This window comes from Manis pentadactyla, chromosome 3, assembly GCF_030020395.1.
Source record: "Manis pentadactyla isolate mManPen7 chromosome 3, mManPen7.hap1, whole genome shotgun sequence".
NCBI lineage: Eukaryota > Metazoa > Chordata > Mammalia > Pholidota > Manidae > Manis > Manis pentadactyla.
The window spans coordinates 189448350-189475127 of record NC_080021.1 but is presented as its reverse complement, the minus strand read 5'-3'; the positions used below and the strand labels follow the sequence as shown (position 1 = coordinate 189475127).

Sequence of the window (26778 nt, the reverse complement as noted above, 5' to 3'; positions counted from 1 at the left end):
AAGTCACACAGCCAGAGTTGGGGCACAGGAGTGGGCCTGGGTCACTGACCCCTTTAGCAGAGCCCACGGCCCCGGGTCAGGCCATCTCCCAGCCTGCACCATGGGCAGCCTCTAACCGCTCGGCTGCCCTGGGGCTCCTGGCACCTCATGCTCCCTACAATATCGAACATGGTTTCATTTGGTTTTTCTGCAGCCCAGTTGGGTAGCTAGAGTGGGTCTGTGGGGCTGGGCACCTGCAAAACCTGAAGTGGTATCATGTGATGCACAGGTGCCAGGAGATACCAGATAGCCCAGAGGCCAGTGTCAGGGTCAGCCCTGACTTTCTAGCAAGACCCCATACTCCTGCCACAGGAAAGGCAGGACAGGGCAGCCTTCTGCTTTCCTGCTCTTTTAAATGCACACTGGATATTTTAATGTCTTAGGATTATATCTGCCACTCAAATGCTCTCACTTCCAAGTCTGCAGGGCTTTTCTCCATGAATTGCTGCAGACAGGATGCTGAGCTCCTGCAGCTCAGGCCCAGTGGGGCTGGCCTTTCCAGCCTGGGGGTAATATATAGGGGTGAGTGGTCACGTGCTCACACTCTGGAGCCAGACGCACCTGAGGTTGAGGCCAGAGCCACTGCTTCCCACCTGTGTGATCTGGCGTCTTAGATTGAACTCCCTAGAAACAGAGCCAGAGAGTCTTATGAAAGTGATTTACTGAGAGTGGGCTCAGAGAGGGAGAAAAGCAGAAGGCAAGAGAGGAGCAAGGCCAGAAGGCTGCCTTGGCTGGACACTGGTTTGGCCTGACCCCATGGGGTGTCTTAGAGCACAGCCTGCACTGCGGGGCTGTCCCACCTTCCAGTGGGGGAAGCCCTGTGAGTCAGTCCCTGGAGCTGTGGTGTGGGGGGCATGGCACGACTTCCTACAGGAGGAAGCTCCCCTTAGCTGAGGGCAGTCCTCCAGGAAAGGGGGTGAGCAGTTAGCAGCCCCCCTCACTGCAGCTGGGATGGATGTGTGGCCACGAGGCAGGACTCCAGCAGGACCGCGGCATCTGCTCCACAGGGGACAGTTTCTGAATTCTTTGGGCCTCAATTTGGTCCTGAAACTTCCCAGAATGGGCAAAAAAATGGCACCTATCTCCTAGGGTGGGGCTGCTGTACCGCTTAGCACAGCAGCTAGAAGAGCTCAGGAATTGTCATGCATTTTCACTTTGCTAGGGTACTCTGCAAACTGGGCTTTGTACACTAGTTCTTTGAATTGGGTCATCCTTCTTAAGTGTCACTTTTTGTGTGTGTGTGTGGGTGTGTTATTTTCTGTCTCTTTAGAGGCCCAGAGACAAAGGAGATCTAGACAACACATGAAAAGGGCCCAGGAAAGAGGGAAGGAAATCCATCGAGGGTTTGGGCTGAGCACCCCTCCCCAGGCCTCTCACTCCATGGCTGTTTCCTTCCATTTTGATCCCTTCCCTGTGCACGTGGTCTCTTAAGGGTGTGAACGTAGGTCTCCATATGATCTACAACCTTAGACCTAACCATCTGAGAAGCTGTCGTATGTCCCACCTCAGGTCACCTGCTCTTACCCCAGGCGGTTCCCTGCGGAAGGGCATTGGATTTTTGAGACTGGCTGCCTGCCACATTGCGGGGTCTCTGTAATGTCACAGCCCCCTTCTGTCACTCTCATCTGCAGGGATGCTCATGGCTCTCCTGCCTGAGCCCAGCACTTCTCAAACTGCCCTGAGCCCCCTTTCCACTGCAGAAGAGAATATGCTCAGAGCCCCCGACAGGGAGGGGCAGGCTTGGCCAGAGCAGGGACCTCTGCCAACACAGAATTCCTCTTCTCACTCTCTGGATTTTTAGGAAGAGATACAAGTTATGCAACATTGAAATGCATGATTCCAGAACTTTTGTGTTAAAAACTTTTAAGATTCCCCAGATCCAAAACCTTTCCCCTCACCCTGAATCTTCCAATAAATTGCTATTGCAGAAAGAAGAACCAAGTATATCCATGCTTTTCACTCTCTGAGGACAGCGCCTCATGCCCTAGGAGGACACATACCCCATTTTGAGAGGGACTCCAAATTCTTTTTACTGCTCCCAAGGCTCCAGTAAGGATCTCAGGCCAGTGGCATCTCCCTGTCTCTCCGCCCCCACCCTGCTTCTAGGCTCTGGCTCTGGGCGCAGCCTTGCGCTCCTCCCTTCCAGACACTACAGCATCTTGCCCCTCCTACTCCCCATCTAGAAGCAGTGGGTGTGAGTAGCTCCTTGTACAACTGGCTCTGGATGGCATCCTTCTCCGGGGCCCTCTGTGGCCAAGGGGGAGCCACGGTGAGAGTGCCGGTCCTGGGGTGCTGCTCCATCTTGGGGGAGCCTTTGCCTCTCTAGGAAGGGGTTAGATGGATCAGTGATCCTTTGGGCCCCATCCAGTCCTGACAGTCTGGGAGCACAGAAGCAAGCGGTCCATGCAACTTGGTTGTCATGGCAACAGAGACACTAAATGGTCCACAAGTGGCAGAGCTGGTTGTTTATCTGTCAGCAGGTGGTGGCAGAAGGCCAGGAAAATGTGGGTCCCTGGTCCATTCAAGAAATGCACATGGACATGGTGAACCCAATCGGTGCCCAGGCCCTAAGCTAGCAGGGCAGTAATGCAGTGATGGTAACAGCACCCAGTTCCTGAATACCCCGTACAGGCCAGGCATTGTACTTGGGGCTTCACACGGCACTCATTCACTTCATCATGCCTTCAACACCTGTTTCTTGATATATGTGTCATGCCCTGTCCCCCTGAGTTGGGGACCCAGAGATGAATCAAGTTCCCCTCAATCCAGTGGGGAAGACAGACAAGTAAGTGGATTTGTGCCATGATAGAGGAAACACAGGGTGCTCTGGGCTCACAGAGGAGCAAGTGGCCATCAAGCCAGACGGGATGAAGATGGCTCCTCAGAGTAGGGGCGCCTGAGCTAAAGCATGAAGGGTGCTATCCTGGCAGAGGAGTGGGGTGGGAGGGAAGGGCATTCTGGGTGGATGAGTTTGCGGAAAGAAAGAGGGAACAGGGTGGGAAAATGGGTGAATGAATGAAGGAGTGGCAGATCTGTTTTAGAGAACTACAGGTGGCTCCTTCTGGCTTCCATGGAGGACCGGCGAGAACGATGTGATGAGAGAAGTGAGCAGGAGTCAGCTAGGAAAGAATCTTGAATGCTGCTCTGCTAAAGAGCTCAGAGTTTGATCTGTAAAGCTCGGGCAGCTGTGGAAAGATTTTACATGATCACATTCGAATCTTGGAATGATCCTGTTGTCCGCTCTTTGGATACTAGCATGGATGGGGATGTCAGACTTCACCAAGGGAATGATGGTGGCTAAACCCAGGCAGTAGGGCTGGAGAGACGGGGATGACTTATTCACTAGAGAGGAGACAGCACCAGCAGGTCTGGGTTATGGCTTGGATGAAGGTGACTGAGTCTAAGGTGACTCCCAAGTTGCCAGCCTGGATGCGTGGAAGGCTGGGACACCTCTCTCAGAGATGGACGACCCAGGAGGAGTGACGGGCTTACTGGGAAAGCTGATGAGTTCAGCCTGGGACATGTTGAGCTTGAGGTGCCTGGAGAATCCATATGGAAGTGCCCAGTGGGCAGCGGAGAGCAGGGCTTGGGGGAGAGATTGGAAATTCATAGCACACCAGGGACAGGTGTGGCTGGGGTCAGGAGTGAGGGCGAGTGATGAGGGCACAGAGCTTAGGGCAGAACCAAGGGAGCAACAGCATTTCGGGATGGGCAGAAAGGCAAGATGCTGATTCAGAGCCTGAGCAAGGGGGACCAGGAAGTAGGAGGAAGCCAGTTTGGGTGGGTTTTATGATCATGAATCTTGCAGTCACTCAGCAAGGTAGTAGGAATATCTCTATTTCAGAGACAAGGAAACTGAGGCTCTAGGAGATCAAGACCCAGAGTCACACAGCTGGTCAGTGGTGGACCAGGGATTTGAACTCAGATCTTTCTGACTCCAAACTCCAATCAACTATTTCTACTATACCATGTTTAGCAACACAGAGCTTGGCACAAAGTAGATGCTCCGTAAATGTTGACTGGCTGGTTGGATAAACAAATATGGTTAGCATCAAGAAATGCTAAAAGATTTCAACAAACAAGCAGGAAGACCCTGAGTGTGCCTGGGAACATGTCCACCAAACAGAAGCAGCTTAGAACTTTTTATAGCATTGCAGACGTGGTGATGACAAAGGCTTGCCTTCCTGCAACTGCTCTGTTAGCGATCTTTTAAAGCCCTTTCAGAGAAAGTTTTTTTCTTCTTTCCATTCTTGCTTGCAAACGAAGGATGATTTTAGAATCCAAGCCTTTTTTATTTTGCTCAAGTACATGATGAGTAAAATGGCCTCCCAGTCAGCACTTTCCAATTTTGTAGGATGCTAAAAACTGATCTTTAAAGGCATGCTTCTCTTCTTTATGCATCAAAGGGCCTTGAGGCCTGCTGGAGAGGACAGGATGAAAGGCAGGGAGGTAGCACTGCCTGCAAGGCTAAGCCTCGTGCAAAGGGCAGGAAACGGCTGTGGTGGGGAGCAGGCCTGTGGCCAGGGCCCAGCTCGTCTCCTGGGGCACCCGGTACGCACTCCTTCAGGGCCCAACCTGGATCTCCTTCCCCCTTAAGTGCAATCCCATTTATAGAACTTTTGAATATAGACTTTCCCTTTTAAATAAAGATGGGTTGGGAGGTTATAAAATACTAATATTAGCTAGCACCTGTTGGGCATTCACTGTGTGCCAAGAATTAAGGTAAACAGTTGTGAGGTTATCTCATTTAGTCCTCCCAGCAGCCCTGTGAGGTTGGCATTGCCATCACCCTCATTTTGCAGATGAGGAAATTGAGACTAAGATGGGAAAAGGAACCGCCTGAGGTCCCTGAGGCTTGATTTGAACAAAGCTCATAACTCAGACTCTGAAACTTCCTCACTGGGAAGCTTTGTGGGATCCAGGGAGGTAGAAAAGTCTAGAACACTGGAAGAGGGGTTGGCTGGGGTCTTATTTCTGCTGCTAGTTCCTCTGGGGATTTGGGAGCCCCTGTCTCTCTTCTGACTCACTTTCCCTACTTGTAAAGTGAGGGAGATTAAATGCTGCCTCAGCATCCTGCAGGTTTTGCTTGCCCTTGGAGGAGAGCAGGGTTGATGCCAGCACCCCTCAGAGCCATCAGCTTTAGCCTCCAGCCTGTGCAGTTTGTCCCAGGGCTTGTCCAAGAGACCAGGGAGGACCGACACAGGAGCCGAGGAAAGGCTGGCCCCAGAGAGGACCAGAGAATCCAGGCCAGGCTGGGTGGGGGTGAGGTTCTGCCCTGCCCACCCTGCTCAGGCAGAGCTCTTGGCTGGGGAGCTCGGGGGCACGAGCATTCCCTGCCCTTGGCCTTGAGCCCTCTGGGGTGTATCATCATCCGCTCACCTTCACACCCATGTCCTTCTGTCCACAGGGCAATGACGTGAGGATCATCCTTGGCCAGTTTGACCAGAATATGGCAGCAAAAGTGTTCTGCTGTGTAAGTAAAACTTTGGTCGTGTCATTTGTTCATGGGGAGGTTCACAAAGCTTTCTGTTAGACTCATCCTCACTGCCTGCTCTGTGGGAGGGATCACAGGGCTGGAGTCTGGACTGTGGGCAGCAGAAGCGTTACGCCCACCACTCTTTCCTCTTTGCAGGGAGCCCAAAACTAAACCCGCAGAGCTCAGAACAGTGCCGTGGCAGGAGGTTCCAGGGACCTCGCTTTACCAAAGCCGCCACCCAGCCCCTTCTCTAAGCCCTGTCGGATAATTCTAAATCCCCTCTACTCAGTCACGCTTAATGGAGGCCCGCGGTGTATGCTGCGCAGAGGGAGATGCGGGATTTGGGGCCAGACAGAGGCGGCTCAGACCTGCTCCCTGCCCTGTAGCAGGGCTCAGGGGCTTAGGTGTAGAATAAACTGCCAACTGTTCAGTATCCTCTACAACTGTCTGGCATGGATAGGTGACAGAAGTATTCTTAATACTTTATCTCACTTAATCTTTTCAGTGGCTTTGTGAAGCAACTGTCATTATCCCACTTGACAGATGAGGCTAGTGAGGCCCAAGAGGAGGAGGGGCTTTCTCGGGGTCCTCAGCCAGTATGTAGCAGAGCCAAAGCTCCACTCCCGTCATCTGATTTCCAATCTGCTCCTCTTTTCTCGATATGATGTACTGACCTGAGTAGATGTAGGAGTTCTAACACAGGAGCTAAGTCTTTCCATTCTGTTGCCCTTGCTCCCTGTCCTCTACCCTGGGTCAGAAGAAAAATCAACAGAGTAAGAGCCCAGTTACATGAGCGATTGTCTAGCCAATAAGCTCTTCCTCTTAGACTGAGGTTAATCTAGGTACAGTCTCTAGTGATGGGCCACAGGCCTCTGTTCTCTTTTACCTTTGTCAGTAACTTGGGTGAGATTATACAAAGCAGGCTTGTAGAAATTTTAGAAGTTGTGAAGTCTGTTGGATGACAGAGCATGGTGCAGAGAACCTCGGCAGGCTGGAACGTTTGCTAAATCCAAGAAGATTAAATCTAATAGTCCTAATAGGAGGTTATATTAGAACAAATCGAGCTGCTAAGTCCAAGGGTGGTAGAGCCGTAGCTGATGAGTACTGTGTATTTAGAACAAAAGAGATTGTGGGGTCTTGATTGATGTCAAGGTTACTATGAGTCACCATATAAGCATAGCTGGTAGGGTGCCGAGGTGACCTCAGGCTGTATGTCCACACCGAGGGTGGGTATCCCTCTGCTGTCTGCTGGAGGGACCCTGCCTGGGGCGGTGTCTCAGATCGTGGTGCCCCTTTTCAAGAGAGATGCAGGAACTGAAAACAGCCCAGGAGTGAGGAGAGAGCAGAGGCTGGAAGCTGCTGTTACACAAGTTTCATCCTGAAGGCTCAAAAGCAAGGTGACAACGGCCTAGTCACCTCCCCGTCTACAGGGAGGAGGCGGGAGCTATGCGGCTGGCATTTCAGGGGAGCCTGGCGGAGCTTAGAGCTCAGGAGTCAGTCTGCTCCGGCTTGAACCCCTGCTCTGTTGCTTAGCCTCTGGATTTGGGTTTGTTGTCACTGCCTGAACCTCAGTTTTCTTATCTATAAAGTGGGGTTAATATGATACCCATTACATCCAATTGCTGTGGAGATTAAATGAGCAAGAACACTTTGCCCAATGCCTGATGCACAGTGAGCCCTCAGTAAATGTCATCAATCATTCTTTGTTTATGTGAAGTTTCAGGTGTCTGAGGTTCAGATGGATTGCTGTCGAGCTGACAAGTTTATCGAGGGACTTCATAAGACCCTATGAGATTTAAGCATCCTGTGTACTAATTAAGGGTAACAAGGTGTCTTTCTATGTGAACATCTAAGGAAGAATATGAGAAAAATTGAAAAAATGGAGCAAATTGATTTAATACATTTTACTTCAAAACTCATAAAACCTTGTACATTACCATCTAACATCCAGAAATGGCCCATTTTAACAAGGAAAATAATGCTCCAAGTTGGAGAATGTGATCTCTTTGGGGGAGGAAGCTGGGCTTTATTCCCTGCCCCGCGTATCTCCAAAGCCTTGCAAACAGCTGGCTCAGGGTAGCTAACTCCAGGAAAAAATTAACTAATTAAAGTGATCCATGAAGACAGGATACTGGGCAGTAGTTCATCTCCCTTTTGCAAGAAATGCAGATAGACCTCATGTTCTGTTCCAAGCCAAACCCAAGCCAAGGGGTGGCTGTGATTTCACTCTGCGCCATGCGCTGGGAGTATTTTCCCAGTGGCATTTCCAGCCATGGCTTCTGCTTGAGAACAGATGGTATAATGCCTTCCTCGTGACCCAAAGCCCCAGTCTGCCTGCCTTCCACACAGCACGGGACACCACCCCCCTCTCCTCTTTCCTCTCACTGGACTTTTGGTATTTTGAGACAGGCTTTCTCTCAGAGTCTTCATTGGCTGCTTTGTTCATCAAGAAGTTTCCTGAAGGTTTTTGGTTGGGTATTTGTTCCATGTGTCAGACCTCACATGGAATCTTCCCTCCAGGACTTTGAGTCTTGTCTGGTTATGATGGAAGGAGTTCTGCTGGCAGGTCTGAGGTTCCTGAGAAGAGTCTGCTCATTGTCCTTCCGCTGGATCAAGACTCTGGCGTATGATGGAGCAGAGGGGCTGCTCAGAGCAGAGACTCACTAGAGAGCCCTCCTTCCCGCATCAGGCTCAGAGTGCAGACCTGATGGCAACATGCGTGTCTTTGCCATCTGAATGCTGCAGTGCAAACTGTGCGGCACGTTGCTGTGTTCTTGGGATCGGAACCGCCACCCAATGGAAGAGCAGACGCCAGTGAATGCAAGGCCTATTTATAGCCCGGTGGCAAAATGTTCATTCTGGCTTCAGCACAGGACAAGCATGGCTTGTCGCTTTTGTCTTCCCCTTCCTCCTTGGTGATCTAGTCTAAACTCTCAAACACTCTGACCTGGGTTCTGGTTTTAGCTCCACCAGCTGTGTGACCGCAGGTCACTTTACATCTCTGGTCCCCAGCTGCCTCACCTCTAAAGTGAAAGCGATGACCCCTGCCCTTCATGGGGTTGTTGGGAGGCTTAAATAAGGCCACTGAAGGGAAACCATCATCCCAACTATTAACTGCTTTACTGATGTGAGGCTTTATTACTATTGTTGTTGTGAACTAGAATATAAAAGGTAAATGTCCTCCTTGCATGGAGAAGAGAGGAAGTAAAAGAAAACGGAATAAATAGAAGAAAGTTGATTTTTATTTTGTAATTCACATCGTGTTACTTGTCGACAACTAATAGCCACCTAAGCAGTTCATGGGACTGAAGAAGGTGAGCTCAAGACTGCCTGTCACCACATGGCAGGGCCCCTTGGTGTCCACAGGTCCGAAGGCCACATTCCTCCCAGATGCAGAGGAAAAGGAAACCAAGGTGACCAAGTCACCCAGAAATGCCCTCAGTCACCCCACAGCCACCTGTTAGGTGCCTTCTGTACACCAGGCACCGTGCTAGGCATGGGATGCAGGGAGGTGCAGGCACAGACTCCAGGAGCCCCACAGCTGGCAAAGGAGACGGACAAGCACACCAGCAGCTGCTTAGAGCCCACGTGTGCAGCAGTCTCAGCTCTCCCGAATGTGCGAACGCTGGGGCAGAGGCCCAGAGGCCCCTTCAGTTACTTTCGACAACGGATGATGTACTTAAAACCCAGTCTACTCCCTCGCAGGAGAACCTTTTAGACCCTCCCTCAATGTCTGTTTACTTGTGCTCTACACATGTTTAGCAACTCAGGCTCCTTGCTTTCCAAGCCCATACCAGCTTAAGAGCAGCAAATTCAGAGTGAGGAGAGGGACTTAGTGACAGTGAAAAGTGACAGCCTAGGCCTGACAGCTAGAAAGGAGACAAAGACTTAGGAAGTGGATCAAAAGCTCCAAGCACAATAGCTTGGGGCCATTGGTGTCTAGGCCCGTCTTCTCTATGCCCCAAAGCATCACTGGGCATGGCCTGTGACAGGGACTGATATTCAGAATGAAACCATGAGTTACCAAAGGAGAAGGGAGCAAGAAGGAACAGCTCCCATAAAATCTCCTTGATGAGTGCTGGCGAGGCCTGGTGCACATATTATCTCATTTAATTCTTACACCAATCTAGCAGGATAGGCTTTGCTTTCCACAGGCTATAAAATGAGAAAAATAAGGCCCAAGGAGTTGTGTGCTAAGGTTACCCAGATGGTGTGTGGTGGAGAATCTACTGCTATGTGACTATAATATTTTTTTTCTCAAAAGGTCAGTAGAAAATTTATCTTTATCAAAATTGACTAATGTTCTAAACAAAACGTGTTGTCATTCAAATGGATGAAGCTTCTTTTTTCTGGAAAATTCACTCACAAGAAATAGCTTCTAATAGGACATTGGCAGGCCCAAGGGCTATCATAGCAGATCCCCGAGAGGCTCCTGGCTTCCTGCTCTGTGCTCTCTCTAAATCATCACAGGGTTTTTGTCCTCAGAGAGCAATGCAAACCCACCTTTGTATCTCATTAGAAGTCCTCCTCATGTCCTTACTCTATATCTGTTGACTCCTACTTAACATACATTCCTAATAAGTGGGCCTCAACCTTTTAACATTGAGAAAGCTTCCAACAACTTCTGTTCTGCTAAGAAAAGATGGGAACTTCAAAAAAGGGACTTTGAATCTTGTACCCTTGACTTAGTTGTATGTGTTTGGGCAAATTCCTCAATCTCTGAGCCTCAATTTCCTCATCTACAAAATAGAGATAATAGCACATACCTCAAAGGGTTGTTGTGAGGATAAAATAAGATAATGTATATAAATGGCCAAGCACATAATAGGGGCTCAGTGTATGTGAGTTCCCCCCAATCAGTAAAAGAGAAAGTTGTGAAGTCTCATAGGTTCTGCCATTGACTAAATGCCTTGGATGAGATGACCCTTTTGTTCAAAGGTACAGCCCGGGGATTTTCCTCTCTTTAAAAACAATTTCTGTGGATCAAAACTGTATTTATTAGAAAGCCAGGGGACTGCCTGCTTTTGTTTAACTGGGATTTTGTCATATAGTTGAGATATGAGGCCCCTCTGTTTTCTACAACAGTTATGATTGGGGCAACATTATAACATAGCTGCTGGAAAAAATGACTATGATCTGAGGCTGAATTACAAGAAGTATAGTATCTAGGATGAGAGAGGTGGAAGTTTCAAATCACTGGAGGGGTCTAGAGAAGAGGCAACGTGATCACTGCCTAAAGATACTTGAAGGGCTCTTTTATTAAATAATTTGGTTTAATCTCAGAGACTCACTGAACCAATGGGCAGAGGTCATGGTGATGGGATCTGAGCTTAAGTTAAGTAACAAACATTCTAACTCACATTTATCCCAGTGAGATACTCCACACTGCAGAATGGGCTTTCTCAGGTGTTAAGAGAATTCTAAAAGAGTTGCCTTCCCAGATGTAGAAATGAGGGGAGCACTCCTCCAAGTCTTAGACCTGATGGTAACTTTTCTCTAATGTACAGAAGCTATTAGGAGCTCTGTCCCAACCTTCTGTGGGTAGACCCTGATTTAGCATCCTAGAGCCTAAGTAGAAGTAAGCCAGAACCTTACCAGAGTCCAAAACAATCCCACGGTCTCCTCTCACCACATCCTCCTGGTCTTTCTGCTCTGTCTCTGGTCTAAGCCAAGGAACACAAAGGGGCATGACATGAATTGTTTTCTAACATGTCCTAATTTTTGTGGCTCTCCAGGAGTGAACTGCACAATTGTCTAAGGTTCACATTTTAAAATATGCCCAGTTCACCACAGTGCACAAAGAGGATCTATTGTGATAATCATGTGATTTTTATCTTTTATTCTATTAATGTGATATATTACATTGATTTGTATCTGTTGAACCATCCTTGCATCCCAGTGATGAATCTCACTTGGTCATGTTATATAATCCTTTTAATGTGTTGTTGAATTCAGTTTGCTAATATTTTGTTGAGAATTTTTATATCTATTTCATCAGGTTATTGGTCTGTAGTTTTCTTATAATGCCTTATCTGACTTTGGTCAGGTCTTTATGTTTTAATTTTTATTCAGTGGTTATTATTTTATTATACATATTTCCCATAAACTGTCTTAAGTCCCTTGAGAGATAACAAGAAGAGATAACCAAGCAGGTAATAGAAAAAATAATCAATCCTCTGGTAAGAGGAAGCCTGAGTCCCTTCCACCTCTCTCACAGGGCACAAAGACTTGATCACATGTCTGACTTAATGGTCAACCCATCTGTTGCAGGCATATGAGGAGAACATGTATGGTAGCAAATACCAATGGATCATCCCAGGCTGGTACGAGCCTTCCTGGTGGGAGCAGGTGCACACAGAAGCCAACTCATCCCGTTGTCTCCGGAAGAGTCTGCTTGCTGCCATGGAGGGCTACATTGGTGTGGACTTCGAGCCCCTGAGCTCCAAGCAGACCAAGACCATTTCGGGAAAGGTCAGTGCCTTGGTCTGCCTGTTGCAGTCCCCAGGCCATCTCCTTTGGTCATCTTGTCTGATGATGTTGGTGAAAAGTGGCCAGATCTCGTTCTGGCCTTTACTACATGATTTTGAACAAATCACTTGACCACTCAATGAGGAAAGCCAGCCCTTCACTGCATGGCCCTCTAAGGAATTGTGAGAACCAAATGAGGCAAGGGTGCTTTATAAGCACAAAATGCAAGCGATGGAACTGAGACTTCCACAGCACCCACTAAAGGGGTTGCCTTTCAGACTCTACCAGGGCTTTATCCCAGGTGCCTCCCACCTGGATCTCACTCTCCAGGATGCTCCTGTCAGCTTGGAGGAGAAGAAATACCCCTCAAGTAGACTTTAGGAAACAGGAGGTAGGCCAACCAGACTGGCTCAAACCTCAGTTTTGCCACTTACCAGCCGTGTATCCTTAAGCTTGAGTTCACTGAGCCTCTGTTTCCTCATCTGTATAGTAGTGGTAAAAATGCCTTCCTCTGGGGTTAAAAGGATTGATGGCAGATTGTATAATGTGGCGAGCATGGTACCTGGTGCCCCAGTGCTGGCATAGCTGTGAGCAGTACCTTGGACAGGGTGCTTAAAGTTAGGTCCTCCATGTGTTTCCACTAGGGGTTATTAACCCCTCCCGGCCTGCCTCACGGGACTGGGAGAGACCCAGATACTATGGCATATGTAAAAGCGTTTCAAAAATGCACCGTTCTCTATTGGTGTAAGGGTCATCAAGAATCAGGTGATGGCAGCCCTGGTGCGGATGGCAGCATCCATCTCTCAATTCTACCCACCAGCCTGAATTTGGTACAGCAGTGTACATAATTCTTTTCTGTCTTTTCTGAGCTCAGATTGTTAAATTCTCCACCCAACCCCAGTTTCGTTTAAAAAACAAACTTCGTAGTAAAATATATATGTACACTATTTTTATCCATTATTTTATCTCAGTCAGAGCCAAGTCTTTAAGAATGATTTATTGATTTATCAAAAACACAGCAAATCATTAGGACACATTTTGTAAACAGCTCTTTAGATCATGCTGGCACCTGAGAGATCCTAGAAAAACCCTCTGGTTAGAAAATGTCGAAAGAAATATTTTCACACAAAAATCAATGAGCATATAAAAAGTTTTTTGAGATGCTGAATAATGAGCCAAAATAACTCATTTTATTTCAGTAAGTGTTATTTTTAAAGGTGTCCAAGTTTGCAGTTTATTGGAAGATACTTGAGTGCAGGGACACACTATATTTTAATCTAAAAATAGTATAAAATTTAAGGAAAATACAAGAATTAAGAAAAAAAATCCCATGCTAGCAGACAGTATAAAAAGTAAATGGAGAGATTCAATGAAACCAAAGACATAAATGCTTACACATGAGACCTGTGAAGCCAAGTGCTGGTGATAGCCATGAGACACCATGAGAAGGGCCTCAGTGTCGCTCCAAGGAGCACAGGTGTTACCCAGGTGGGCACGCCATGCACGGGTGTGAACAAGGCACAGAAATGCATTTTGGGCAGATAATTATTTGCAGCATTTTGGGGAAGAAATATTTTGACTTTGTAACATCTCCCAGGTTACTGACTTTCATTTTCATTCTGAATTATTTTCTTTGGGGCTGACGTCACCCCCATATCTCTGTGCCTGTGAACAGCACACCTGGAGGCTCTTCTTAGGGCTGTTCACTCCCCCTCAGTGTGGGTGATCATGTGGGCCTCATGGGATGGAGTCATGCCATCAAAACAGAGCCAGGCTCCCAGCGCAGGGCAGCTTTCAAAATTCCAGGAAGCCCAGACCCTGTCCCCAAAGTCTTTGAGAGAAGAGGCAGCATTTCTTGCATTCTCCTGGGGCTATAAGATGATTGAAGCTACACGAGGAGATCTGCCACCTCTTTGCCTCTTGGAATCAGAGGGTCTCAGCGCTCTCCTGGGATCATCCAGGCCAGACTCCCATCGGAACCCCACATCTTTCCAGTAGCGAAGACTCACTACTCCTTCCTTGCTGTGCCCCACCGGTCCCTCCAGGCCCACGCAGGTCTTCTTGGTGGTGATCAAGTCCCAATCTAAGCAGCCCATCTGTCCACTTATAATTCACAGATCCAGGGCAGGAACTAGGGGCAAAATTTAAGGGGGTGCCTAAAACCTCAGTACTCAAGATAAAAAATACTGTAATGTGATATTTTTTTACTCAAAATTAATTTTCCAAAAAAAGTTCACCCACTAAGCTTTTCCAGTGAGGACCCTCCTGTTACAGTTCCCCTGCTGAGACACAGAGCTGGACCAAGGTGCCAGATGGAAATGTTCACAGAGCCCTGGAATCACTGGGAACCCCAGGGGTGGCCCCACCCTCTAGCAAAGGCACAGGTTTATTCTTTGGAAGAGTTTTGTAATTTTTTCTGACAAGAAGCTTCTGTGACCATCCGTGACTATTTATTCAACATGGCAAAAACAGAGGAAACACAGATTTAGTGAGTCTCTGACTTAGGGCCAAAAACCCAGGAAAAGCTGCACCCATCTCACTGTCACAGACAGGAGAGCTCCATGACAAAGAACGTGGAGCTTCCAGGGAAGCTCTGGGCTCCAGAGAGGAGGACGGGAAGGTGGCATGGAAAAGTAGGAGTTCTCCGCAGGGAGGCAAGCTTCACAGTGCCCCTGCCTCTGTCCCCCAGCTTCCCCACAAAGCTCGTGCTCCCCTCTGCTTCCCCAGGTATTCACTTCACTGGAATATAGGCGGTGTGGCCATGGGCCCAGGAGGAAGTGTGGGATGGCCTGTGGGAGATCATAAGCAATGATGGCAGTGGCTAGATTTGAATCTTGGCCCCACCTCTTCCCAACTGGGTGACTCTGAAAGATGGCTGCTTTTCTGTACCAATATCTATAATCCCCCATCCATCCCAGTAACAGAACGCTGGTTTTTAACTAGGTATGTTGCGACCTAGCTGAAAATGGACATTTCTCAGCTTCCCATGTAACTAATAATGGCCAGGATTCTAAGGTGACCCATTAAATATAAGTAGAAGTGTTATATGAGACTTCTGAAAAGCTTCTTTAATAGGAGAATTTACCCTTTTTTCCTTCTTCTTTGTGTTGGTTGGAATATGGATGGGATGACTGGAGTTATAGCAGCCATCTTGGACCAAGAGGTGACCTTGAGAAGGAAACTTCATTCTAGGACAATGGAGCACAAAGATAGGAAACTGAGTCCCTAATTACACTGTGGAGCTGCCATTGTAGCCCTGCACTGCCTCACATCTTTTACATGAGAAAGAAATAAGCTATCTCATTTAAGTCACTGATTACTTTTTTTCTGTTATATACACCTGAATTGGGTGAAATAGTGATAGTGATTAATAGTGATACAGTGACATTGGGCAAGTCGTTGATCTTTCTGAAATTGTTTCTTATCTCTAATACTGGGGCAGTAATATCTTTTATGGATCTATAAAGATTAGATGAGGTGAAAACAGAGGAAAGTATCTTGCAGAGTGCTAGACTCTCAGTAGGTGCTCAGCAAACTGTAGGTCTCTTCTCTCATCAGCACAGCAGCTTTGGGGGAAAGAGAAAAGAGTAGTAAGTCAGTTTACATGCACATATGCACAAATCTGCTCTGGTTTGTTACTGGGATTTTACTGAAACTGCAGAATAATTTAGGAAAAACTGACATCTTAATAACATATAGTTTTCTAATCTATGAATTTTGTATATCCCTGCATTTACTTAGGTCTTCTTTCATTTCTCTCAGATATTTTTTGTAATTTTCTGTGTGGAATTCTTACACATATTTTGTTTGATTTATTCTAGGTATTTGATGTATTTTGGTGAATATATGTGCAAATTACTATTGGATGCATATGTAGGATAGAATTTATGAGTCATAGGTTATGCATATGTTCAGCTTTAGTAGACATTGCCAAACAGATTTCTAAAGTGGTTGTACCAATTTATACACCCACCAGAAGTGACTGAGGGTTCCAGTTGGTTCACATGCTTGCTAACATTTGGTATTGTCAGCTTTTTAATTTTAGCCAGCCTGGTGGGTGTGTAATGGTATCTCATTTGGGTTTTAATTTATATTTCTCTGATGACTAATGAAGTTGAGCATCTTTCCATATCTGTATTGGCCATTTTGATATCCTTTTTTATAAATTGCCCATTGAAGTCTTTTGCCCATTTTTCCACTTAGATTCTCTACCTGTTTCTTATTGATTTGTAGAAGTTCTTCTTATATTCTGATTATGAACGCTTGGACAGTTATATATATTATTTATCTTCTCCCATTCTGAAACTTACATTTTCACTCTATTAATGATGTATTTTGATGAACAGAAATTCTTCATTTTAATGTATTCAGTTTATTAGTCTTCTTTATGATTGGTATATTTATGTCTTGTTTAAGCATCTTGGCCCACCCATGCTCATTAAGACACTCTCCTATCTTTTAGAAGTTTTGTTTTACTTTCACATTTAGATATAGAATTCATATGAAATTGATTTTGTGTATGGGCTGAGGTAAGATCAAGATTCATTTTTTCCCCTATAGCTAACCAGTTGATTCAGGACCATTTACTGGAAAGTCCATCATCCTCCCTAATCCCCATGCTATAACTTTGTCATAGATGAAATGACTGTGTAGCGTTGGTCTGTTTCTGGACTTGCATTCTCTGCTGTTGGTCTATTTGTAAATCCTTTAACCAATACCACACTGCCTTAATAACTAAAGCTTTATAAGACTTGAAACCTAGTAATGTAAGTCCTTCACCTTTATTTTTCTTTAAGATTTTCTTGGCCCTGATATCATTTTTCATTTAGATCTACTCACATATTTACATCTTATATTACTTTTCATCCCTTCCTGCATTTCTGTTTTTGTTTATGATCATTTTCTTTCTGTCTGAAGAACTCTTGGTCATTCTTTTACTGTAGGTTGGCTGGAGACAAATTCTCTCCTTTTCTGGCTGTCTGAAATTTTCATTCTTTCACCTTTAATTTTAAGGGAAATATTAACAAGATATATAACTCTAGATGGTCTATTATTTTCTTTCAGCACTTTAAGATGTCATTTTACTGTCTTCTGGTTTCCATTGTTTCTATTAAGTGAGGTGTTCAACTTGTTCTTTTCAAGGTAATGTATCTCTTTATTTTCTCTTTCTAGCTGCCTTTAAGGTGTTCTCATTATTTTGGTCTTCAACAGTTTTACTGTGCCATGTGAAGTGAGGTTTCCTTTAGCTTTACCTTGATTGGAGTTCACACAGCTCATGGAATTCCATGGATCTCTGGATTGCTGTGCGTTTGGAGAAATTCTAGCATAATAATATCCCTTTAAATATTGTTCCTGTCTATCCTCTCTTTCATCACATTCCAGGACACCAATTATACATTTACTCTACATTTTTAACATATTCCATATTATCTTATATTGATTTTTCATTTTCTATTTTTTCCTCTTTGTGCTTCAACATTTACTACTACTAACCTTTCTTTCAGTTCACTAACCTGCTTTCTGCTATGTCTAATAATGTTGTTTCATCCACCTATTGAGTTCTTAATTTCAGTTATGTTTTTTATTTTTAGAATTTCTATTTTGTTCTTTTTTTCTTTCATAGCTTCCAACTCTCTGATGATATTTGGTATCTCTAATCTATGTTCTTGAACACATAAGTCTTGTTATTTTTAAAGTCCATGTCTAATAACTTCAATATTTGGATCATCTGTAGGTCTGTTTCTATTGTCTATTTTTCTTTTTTCTTCTTTTTCCCTTTCTAAATTATTTGGTCCTATTTCCTGGTGTACTGGTAAATTTGATTGTTTTAATTGGATATGAAAAATTTTAGAGGCTATATGTGGTATTATCTTTCTCCAGAGAAGACTCACTTCTCTTCAAGAAGTAGCTAGACTAAGGGGAGATCACCTTAATCCACTCAAGAATGGAAATGATTCCAGGCTTGGTTTTGGTTTTTATAAGGCCTGGTCTATTTTTGTTTGCCCTTATTCCTAGTGTTTGTCCTTCAGTGTTCTCAACTGAAGTCCTGGGGTGTTTACCGGCCTGGATTAGAGCTTCTTTCCTTCCTGATATTATGAGCCAATGAATGTTTCTGCTTATTTTCTTAGTCCCTCAGTCATACTTCTTGCTTAGCTTCTCAGCCTCTTATATTAGGCAACTTAGTTATCATGAAATATTTCAAGTGCCAATGTGGTTTCAAGTACAGAACCACTTTTCTGTGGTTTCTTTTCCTCCAACACCTCGGCCCTACAAGTCTTCCTACCCTGATAGCCCTAAACTACAGATTTTTGTCTTCCCTTCCTGTGGGACTGCTGAAAACTGATTCCATGCTTTCTGTTTCTGCTACTAGCCTTCCTACTTAATCAGCAAAGGCTGCAAGAAGAAACAGCAAAGAATGTTGGGCTTTTCTGAAAATATGCCTCTTCTCTCAGGAGCTTGCTCCTAGAGTCTGAAATGTACTGGTTGTTTTCTGATGCTTTTGAATAGCTATTTTTGTATTTTATTCTGCTTTTCTGAATGTTCTTCATGGGATATTTGGTCTGATATAAGCCTTTCATCATAGTCAGAATGAAAGTCTGAACCGAGACTATTTTGCTTAAAAGGTAGAGAGCAGGGCATTGGGGATGGGGCTAGCCCGTCACTGTCTTCAGCTCTTTGAGGGGCTGATGTGTATAAGAGGGAGCAGACATGTTCATTATGGCTCACGGAAAGATTTGCAGGCTGAATACAGGTTATAGAGAGAGGGTGTAAACTCTGCATCTGGTAGTCTCATAGACATCAGGCATTCCTTAAGCAGAAGGCTCTGCCTGAAGAGACAATGAGCTTCCAACACTGGGGGAGCCTGAAGAGCTCAACTAACATCTAAAAGTTGCTACTGAGAAGATCCAATAATCAGACTGTAGGAGGGACTCCAGCAGTAACCAATTTGTGTATTCTTGAAATATTAGAAGATTTTTAAAAATTCAGATGTGTAAATTATCTTACAGATATACTGAATCAAAATATAGGGCACTGGCATCTGCATTCTTAACAAGGACCCAGGTCATGTACACACTGGAGTGTAGGAGCCGGTAGACTAAATATCTCCTATGTGTACCTTGCAAATGAGACCATTTGATCTTAAAATCCCACAAGGTATGCTAGCAAGAAACTCTGCCAGTTTTGCCACCCTGAGGGTGGCATTTGGAGATGTAGAAGGGGATGCATCCTGATCCTTGTCTCTTCTGTACATGAGGCTCCCCTCTGCGAGAAAGCGGGGCTCCACTTGGTTCTGTTGGAATGATAGACCCATAAGGTTTAGTCACATTGTGGGTTAGCAAGCTTGTGTGGGCTAGCCTGGGAGCCTAACCACTATTTATAACATAGTTTCTGTGGGAAAATATGTTCCAAGTTTCAACAACTGCCTTTCAAAAATATGCCAGAGCACAACTTCTCAGTAATTGGGACTCTTTATATAAAGTTACTTTCTCAGAAACTTTTAGAATCTCATGACAAACTTGATCTCAGAGAATGAGTAATTAATCAGCTTTCAGTGTCAGCTTTACATTTGGAGAAATTCTTCTGCCCTGAATAATTGTAGGTCTACTTTAACAACAACTATTATTTTTTCTCTGACAACTGTGTGAAGGTTTCTTCCTGCTCTCATTGTTTTGCCCAAGGGAGATTGGTGCTGGCTTCACCTGGGAAGTGATGAATGGCCTGGGATATAATGTAGTAGCAATGAGTCCAGCTTGGTACCTTGCAGTGACAGTGAGAATGAGGTCACCTTTCACAGCTTAGCTACACCTATATCCTGTTCCAAGGACTCTACCCACAGAAATGAGGTCAACATCCATATTGATATTGTTCTCCACCCCTTTTGTCCTCTGTCCCCTGGACAAAGAACAGTTTTATGAGACAGAAAAGATAGAGACTTACAAGTACACATATAAAAAGTGTATTTGATTGCTCCAAGGTCAAACTGAGTAAACAATATGATCTTGGCTCCCCTACTGTCCCCACAAAATAAATAAATAAATGAACAATACCAAGGAAAGTAAAAAATCCCATTCATTTATCCCTTAGTGAGACCCACTGCAAATAGTCATCTCAGGTCTGGACCCCCAACTTTAAAAGGGTCATAGAAACCTTGAAGGATGCCCCAGTGGCATGTTTGGGTTAGGACAGAGGCCAGGAAACATCATCTGAATGTAATCATTGGGTTGAACAAATAGGACTCAAAGACAGATACCACCAGCCCTCAGATGCCTTTGTGTATGTCAGAGAAAGCTCAGAGAAGCAAAATCCAGGAGAGAAGAAGTCAAAGGGGCCTCTTTCCTTTTATACTTAAAGCCATTAATTAGGGAAATATACTTTCAAATAATTCTTAAGCCTTTTAAAACAGCCAATAGCTGAATTAATAAGTAGAAATAGACCAAAATCATATTTAAAAATCAAAGAAAAGGTAGCCAAATAGTAAAGGATGGAAAATAACAGGGATGCATTAAGACAAAACATTTAAAAATGTGATTATCACTATAGCAATACAGTATAAAGAGGAAATGCACCTAAGAAATAAAAACTGCCATCCGTTTTTGGAAGGAGCTCACTCTAATCATTAATCAGAGAAATGCAAATTAAAATTAAATGTAGATATACTTTGTTTCTTAACCTAACAAATTGACAATGATTTTTAAAAATCAAAATACCTATTGTTGTCAAGGATGCAGGGAAATGGGTACTTTCATACACAGTGGGATTTTAACTTTTCATATTTGGGGAGACTAATTTGGCCGGATATATGTGTGAGGAGTGTTTAAGTTTTTTATACTCTGCTTCAGCTATTATGCTTCTGGGAATTTATTCTGAAAGGAATAATTACGAGTGTGTGTTCAGAAAATTTAGATACAAGGACACTTTCTGCAGTCCTATAATCAGGAAAATTTAGAAACAGTGTATATGTCCAGTAACTGGAAATCAGTTAAGGAAGTAAAGGTAGGACGCCCATGCACTAGGGCCCCATTGGCCGCTGTCAGCACATGTGTTGCTGCAGGCTCTGGTCCTCAGGGCATCCTGGGCCAGTAGCTCTGCTGGGTGGCCAGGTTGAACATGCCATCTTTACTATTAATAGCACTAGCTGGCATTTGTGGGGCACCTACCACGTCTGGGACACTGGACGGGGCCCTTTGCATGCTTCATCTCACTGGACGTGCATAGCCGCCCAGCAAGGGAGGACTTGGAAACATGCAGGACTCAGCACTCGCTCCAGGCCACAGTTAGCAAACCACAGAGCGGGGGCTAGAGGGCAGGTCTGCCTGCCACCAAATCCTATGCCGTTACCACTGTGCCAGGCTCCTGCCTTTACTGCCAATAGGAAACTTCTTGATCACCTGGTCCAACCTCCTCATTCTTCAGATGGAGAAACTGAGGCTTAGGAAAATTCTCCTTAGGTATTATTTTGGGTTCTGGTGACACCTCAGTAAGCAAGCCAGATAACATCCCTGACCCCATGGAGCTTAATTCTAGTTGGAGGAGGGAAGGGTGGAACAACACCAAATAAGCAAGGAAACACAGAAGTGGGAAAATCACAGGAAGTGAGAAAATCACAGGAAGTGAGAAGTACAGTGAAGAAAAGAAAACCAGTGGATGGAGAATGCCTGGGCTGAGGGGTGTTTAGAGAGGGTGGTTCAGGGAAACCATCCCTGAGAAGTGGCAAGTTGACAATTGAATGCTGAGAATATCAGCAAAGAGCTGGGGAAGAAGCTTTCTGGCAGAGGAAACAGCTGGTGCAAAAGCCCTGAGGCACAAACAAACCTGATGCAATTACAGGATCCCAAAGTTGTAAGGAAGAGAGTGAGCCTCGTGATGGGCCCTTTCATGCTCCCACAGGGGTGAAATGGTGAAGGATGAGAGCCAACCCCAAGGGACACGGTGGGAGGAGGGGCGTGACTGAGAAGAGGCTCGAGGAGTTGGGCTGGGCTAGAGACAGTGCTGCTTCCTTGGGCAGCCCTTGAATTTGAGGAGTTTGCCATGTACTTTGAGTGACGAACAGAATTTGAAGGCTGGACATGATGCCTTTCTGAGGAAAAGTGTTAGTGGAATGAAGCCTGAGTCATTCCATGGGAGCTGAAACAAAAAAGAAGGAGGTAGATTCGTTGGTAGGACACTAGCATTCCCTTGTGGTCCTGCAGAATTCCCTACCTGCAGGGCCCACAGGAAGGACTGGCCATTCCCAGGCACGTGCATGAGCAACCCGCCCTGCTGACACCTTAAGCCGAGGTCAAAAGGGTCACCCAGGCTTCAGCCACAGGGAAGCCTGGGTTTCCCTGGCTTAGCTGCACCCCCTCCTTGGGCACTAGAGCTGGCCCTGAACAATTTGGGATGGTTTTTCAAAGGCAGTTATGCCCTCAAAAGTCAAAAATGAGAGAAGCAGCAGAGGTGGAATGGGACCAATCTAGCCACACACACACACACACACACACACACACACACACAAGCTGTGTGACCTTGGTCAAGTCTCTGGACCTCTCTGTGCCTCCAGCTTCAGGTAGAGGAGGCAGGTGTGACCATCTTGGAGGGCCCTTCCCAGTGTAAACTGACGAGTCTATGGTTTCTATGTATAGTTCGTCCCCAAAGAAGGTTTTTCCTTAGACTGAACCAGAGCTCTGATGACACTTCTGACTTTAAAGGGCTTTAGAAGAGACTGAAGAGAGGGTCCACAAAGGATAGTGGGTTCCCCTGGGGCAGCGTCCATTTGGACGTGTAAACCTTAGGGACTGGAGTAAAAAGGCAGTTTCATTACTTTGTGGCCACAACCCAAATGTTAATACCACCAGTGAAACTCTTTTATGAAATTCAGTTAAATGGAAGAAAAAAATTATCTTTTTAAAATGCCAAATATTTTCAGACTGTATATTACAGAAGAGAAAAGAGGAGGGGGCATGATATGGGGTGAAAATAGCCCTTACCCCTGGGCGCCTGGGACTATCTCCAGGCCCCATGCTATAGAAAGGCCTCACTCGGGCCCCATGGGGCTCAGAATCCACAAGGCCACTGGATTATGCCCCCCTGGGGCCTGCACCAACTCCCTCCTGGACTGTACCCTGAATTCCCTGCCAAGCCAGCTGGAGCCACTTCCAGGGCTGGGGTAGCTTCTTGCCTGGCCAGCCCTTTTGAGGGTGGACTGCACTTCTGGAGTGGTCAGGGGGCCAGTGATGCTGGAGGGGGAAGGTAGTGTAGACTGAGCTTGGCTGGGCCACAGAGGTGGGCTACACAGAAAGGCCAGCTCCCCAGTGCTGCTGTGTTCAGCCTGAAGCTCTGAGGAGACCCAGAATTCTGAACTCAAACTTGGCCTTCCAGATCATTAGGAAACTATATACATTATGGGGAGGTAGAAAATGTTTTATTAAACTGTTTGCTTGTCTATAACTTAAATATTTAGACATATGGTATGTGTACTTTCATATGTGTGTGTACTCTAGCCCCAGGCCCTATAAATATCAGGGGGAGGCCTGGTTAGGGCGTGTTATTTCTTTACCCTAGCTTTGCCACACTGCCAGGGTTCAAATCTCAGCCCTCCCACTCACTAGCCATGTGGCCTTAGGCAAGTCAACTTTCCTGACTCAGTATCCTCATCTGTAAAATGGGGACAGTAATAGCACCCATTGTACACAGTTGCTGTGAAGATTAAATAAGATAATGCATATAAAGAGCCCAACACAATAAGCCCTGGAGAGTGTCAGCTCTCAGCACCACATGCCTGATGTCCTTGACAGCTGTAATTTAGTGTTCCTCGGTCCCCTTGTTTTTCAGACTCCACAGCAGTACGAGAGAGAATACAACAACAAGAGGTCAGGCGTGGGGCCCAGCAAGTTCCATGGATATGCCTATGATGGCATCTGGGTCATTGCCAAGACACTGCAGAGGGCCATGGAGACGCTGCACGCCAGCAGCCGACACCAGCGGATCCAGGACTTCAACTACACAGACCACACGCTGGGCAGGATCATCCTCAATGCCATGAATGAGACCAACTTCTTCGGGGTCACGGTCAGTCCCACACCCCTGGGGCTCTGCTTTCTTTAGTGCCACTTGGAGACATACAAGGCAACAGGGTCTGTGTCCCATGCCTTCTGATGTGCAGTCCATTCTCTTGGGTTGTTGAAATAACTTCCCATGGGCCAAAGGATTGCAGGCTGCCAAAATGAGGGCCAGGTACGGTGATGTTCTCTGACATGCTAGGAAAATGCTTTTCTCTAACTCATGGATTTCAAAGGCCAGAGCAAGTTGACTACACACAGGTGGAATGGGGTATGCCTTCAGGAGCTCTGGACCGAAAGTCATGTTCAAATCCTGGGCCTTCACTTTCAAGTTACCTTTTTCAAACCACAGAAGTTTCATTCCCAACATGGAAATACTACCTATCTTGTGAGGGAGCTATAAAACTTAACCATTACAAAGTAAAAAACTGATAATATTTGTTGAGCAAACTATTTGCTCTGAGCCTTAAGTCTCTCATCTGAGAAATGGGGAAAATTAACAATGATAATAATCAATAATATTTATTGAATGCATATTATGTTCTAGATACTATATTAAGCATTTAATGTAGATTAGACTCAATAATGTATGCCCAAGCATAGGCACACAGTAGGCACTTAATAAATGCTGACAATTGTTAATGTTAGTAATAGCCTCATTGCATCTGTATGCCCTCTGTAGAAAGTAGGTGCTATTATTATCCCCATTAAAGGTGAGGCACCTTGAGCTCAAAGCATTTAATTTCTACAGCTAATCAAAGGTAGAGCTGGGATTTGAACCTGGGTCTTGCTCTTAACTGCTTCATTACACCACTTTCTGGTAGTGGACATAAGTGGTAGTTATTTATTTCTCATGATATGTATTAGTCACTGACTCTGCTCACAGGAAACAAGGAAAATTTGCTTAAAGAATAGGTTAAAACAGCTAAACACTGTCCTGTGTTTTAATTTAAAAAGTCTTTTACAAAAAAAAAAAAGTCATTTACAGAATCAGCCTGGCCTGGGGAATTAAGAGGAGTTGATTGGTGTATTTCTTAAATGTTCCTATTAATTTATGCGTGAGCTCAGATTTGCTGGTCTGATGGATGGGTCAAGGCTTTTGCAGGTGCTGAGGGTATAGACAGTGGTATGGAAGCCCAAGTGGGTAATATGGTACAGATGCAGGGGCAAGATCTAGACACAAATAACAAAAAGTGGCTAAAAGTGCTCAGCAAATGGAAAAAGCTATGTAAGCCCAGAGGAGTTCCTGTGACCTTTGATGAAAATGTCAGGGAAGCCTTTTTGGAAGAGGTGGCATGTGAGCTGTGCCTTAGACATGCAGAGAAGAGGCTTGCAGCCTGGCCAGATGGTGCATGGTGAGCAAGAGAGAAATGCATGTGTGCAGGGACAATTACTTTGTGAGGAACATTGGAAAGGAGGAGGATGAGGCTGGGAAGGTAAGATGGGACCCAGTTCTGAAGGAACAAGCATGACAGGCCAGTGATTCTCCAAGTGCACCTTGACCAGCAGTGCTAGTGCCCACTGGCAGCTGGTTAGAAATGCAAATTTTCAAGCCCAAACCCAGACCCATGAATCAGAGTCTCCTGGGCTGAGGATCAGCTACGGTGGTTTAACAAACCTTCCAGGTGAATCTATGCACACTAGAGTTTGAGAACCACTGATCTGGGAGGTTGGGAGCTGCTGAGGTTTCCTAAAATGTAGTAGATTTCCAAAATCCTGTATAGGGCCACTCTTGACCTGAAGGCTCCTGGCATCTCTCCCACAGATCAGAAGCAAAGACTCTGTATAGTTATGAGCAAAGCCCATGTTTATAGTACAGCGTAGATTCATACTGGAAACTTTAACAGCTTTCCTCAGACCAGTGGTTTCAATTTTTTTTTTAATCCTCAGAACCTCTTGTAACATCTCACATGGTGGTGGTATATATATACATACATATAACACAGATCAGAGAGAAGCCTCTTGGTTTAATGGAGGAGGACCCCAGAGCCCTGCCCACTCAGCCCCCTCTTCTCGAGGCCCCTCCTCAGCATGGCTCCACGGAGTGCCAGATGCCTCAGGAAGGGTCCTTTCTCTTCCCAGTGCACGGTCACAGGCTGGGCCTCGGAGGGGGTGGGGTTTGCCCAGAGCCCACCGCGAGCACTGTGGCAGAGATATTTCAAAACGTGGGTTATCTTTTCATGCTTTCTTACTTAGTAGAATGAATTCCTAGTAGCCCAAGTTGAAGTGGCTGGATAGAGAGCTACAGAATCTAGGAGCTTTCTGCTGCTTTTCATCCTAGACCTCGGCGTTTTGCCTAGATGCTTGATGTATCTTAGTTGGAGATAATTTCTAACTACTTCTAAATGCTCCATTTCATCTAAGGCAAATAATACATAATCCCTAGTTGATGAGCAATTAGATACCACTACCTGAAGTGCTTTACATGGCTTGAAGATGAGTTTCTTCTAATGGGAAATTCCTTGACATATATTTATGCCTGTTCCAGTTTGTGACTCATAATTCAGCAAATGTCAGAATAGAAAGCAGTCTTAACCTACTTATCCTCAAATTCACCCCCTGGTGTTGGAGATGGCATCTGAGCTTTCGGTCACGTGGAGAGATGATTCGGCAGTGCCTGGATCAGCCCTGTGCCTACCACACTCCGCGCCGTTTCCCTTCTCTTTGTGCAAGTCCCCTTTACTTGAGAAAGGTTGCGATAGTGCAGCAATACTTCGTCCTTTCTTCCCCTTCATCCTTATCCCCTTTGTCACATGT

The 26778-nt window shown here is 45.4% G+C and overlaps 1 protein-coding gene across 1 annotated transcript in view; it reads left to right on the top strand.

The window, feature by feature from the left end:
• Positions 1-26778, top strand: part of GABBR2 (gamma-aminobutyric acid type B receptor subunit 2) — a 338133-nt gene that overhangs the window by 187364 nt on the left and 123991 nt on the right. The window contains exons 5-7 of the mRNA XM_036888312.2: positions 5447-5512; positions 11786-11986; positions 23795-24031. Coding sequence (XP_036744207.1) covers positions 5447-5512; positions 11786-11986; positions 23795-24031 — 504 coding nt within the window. The remainder of the gene's footprint in view (positions 1-5446; positions 5513-11785; positions 11987-23794; positions 24032-26778) is intronic.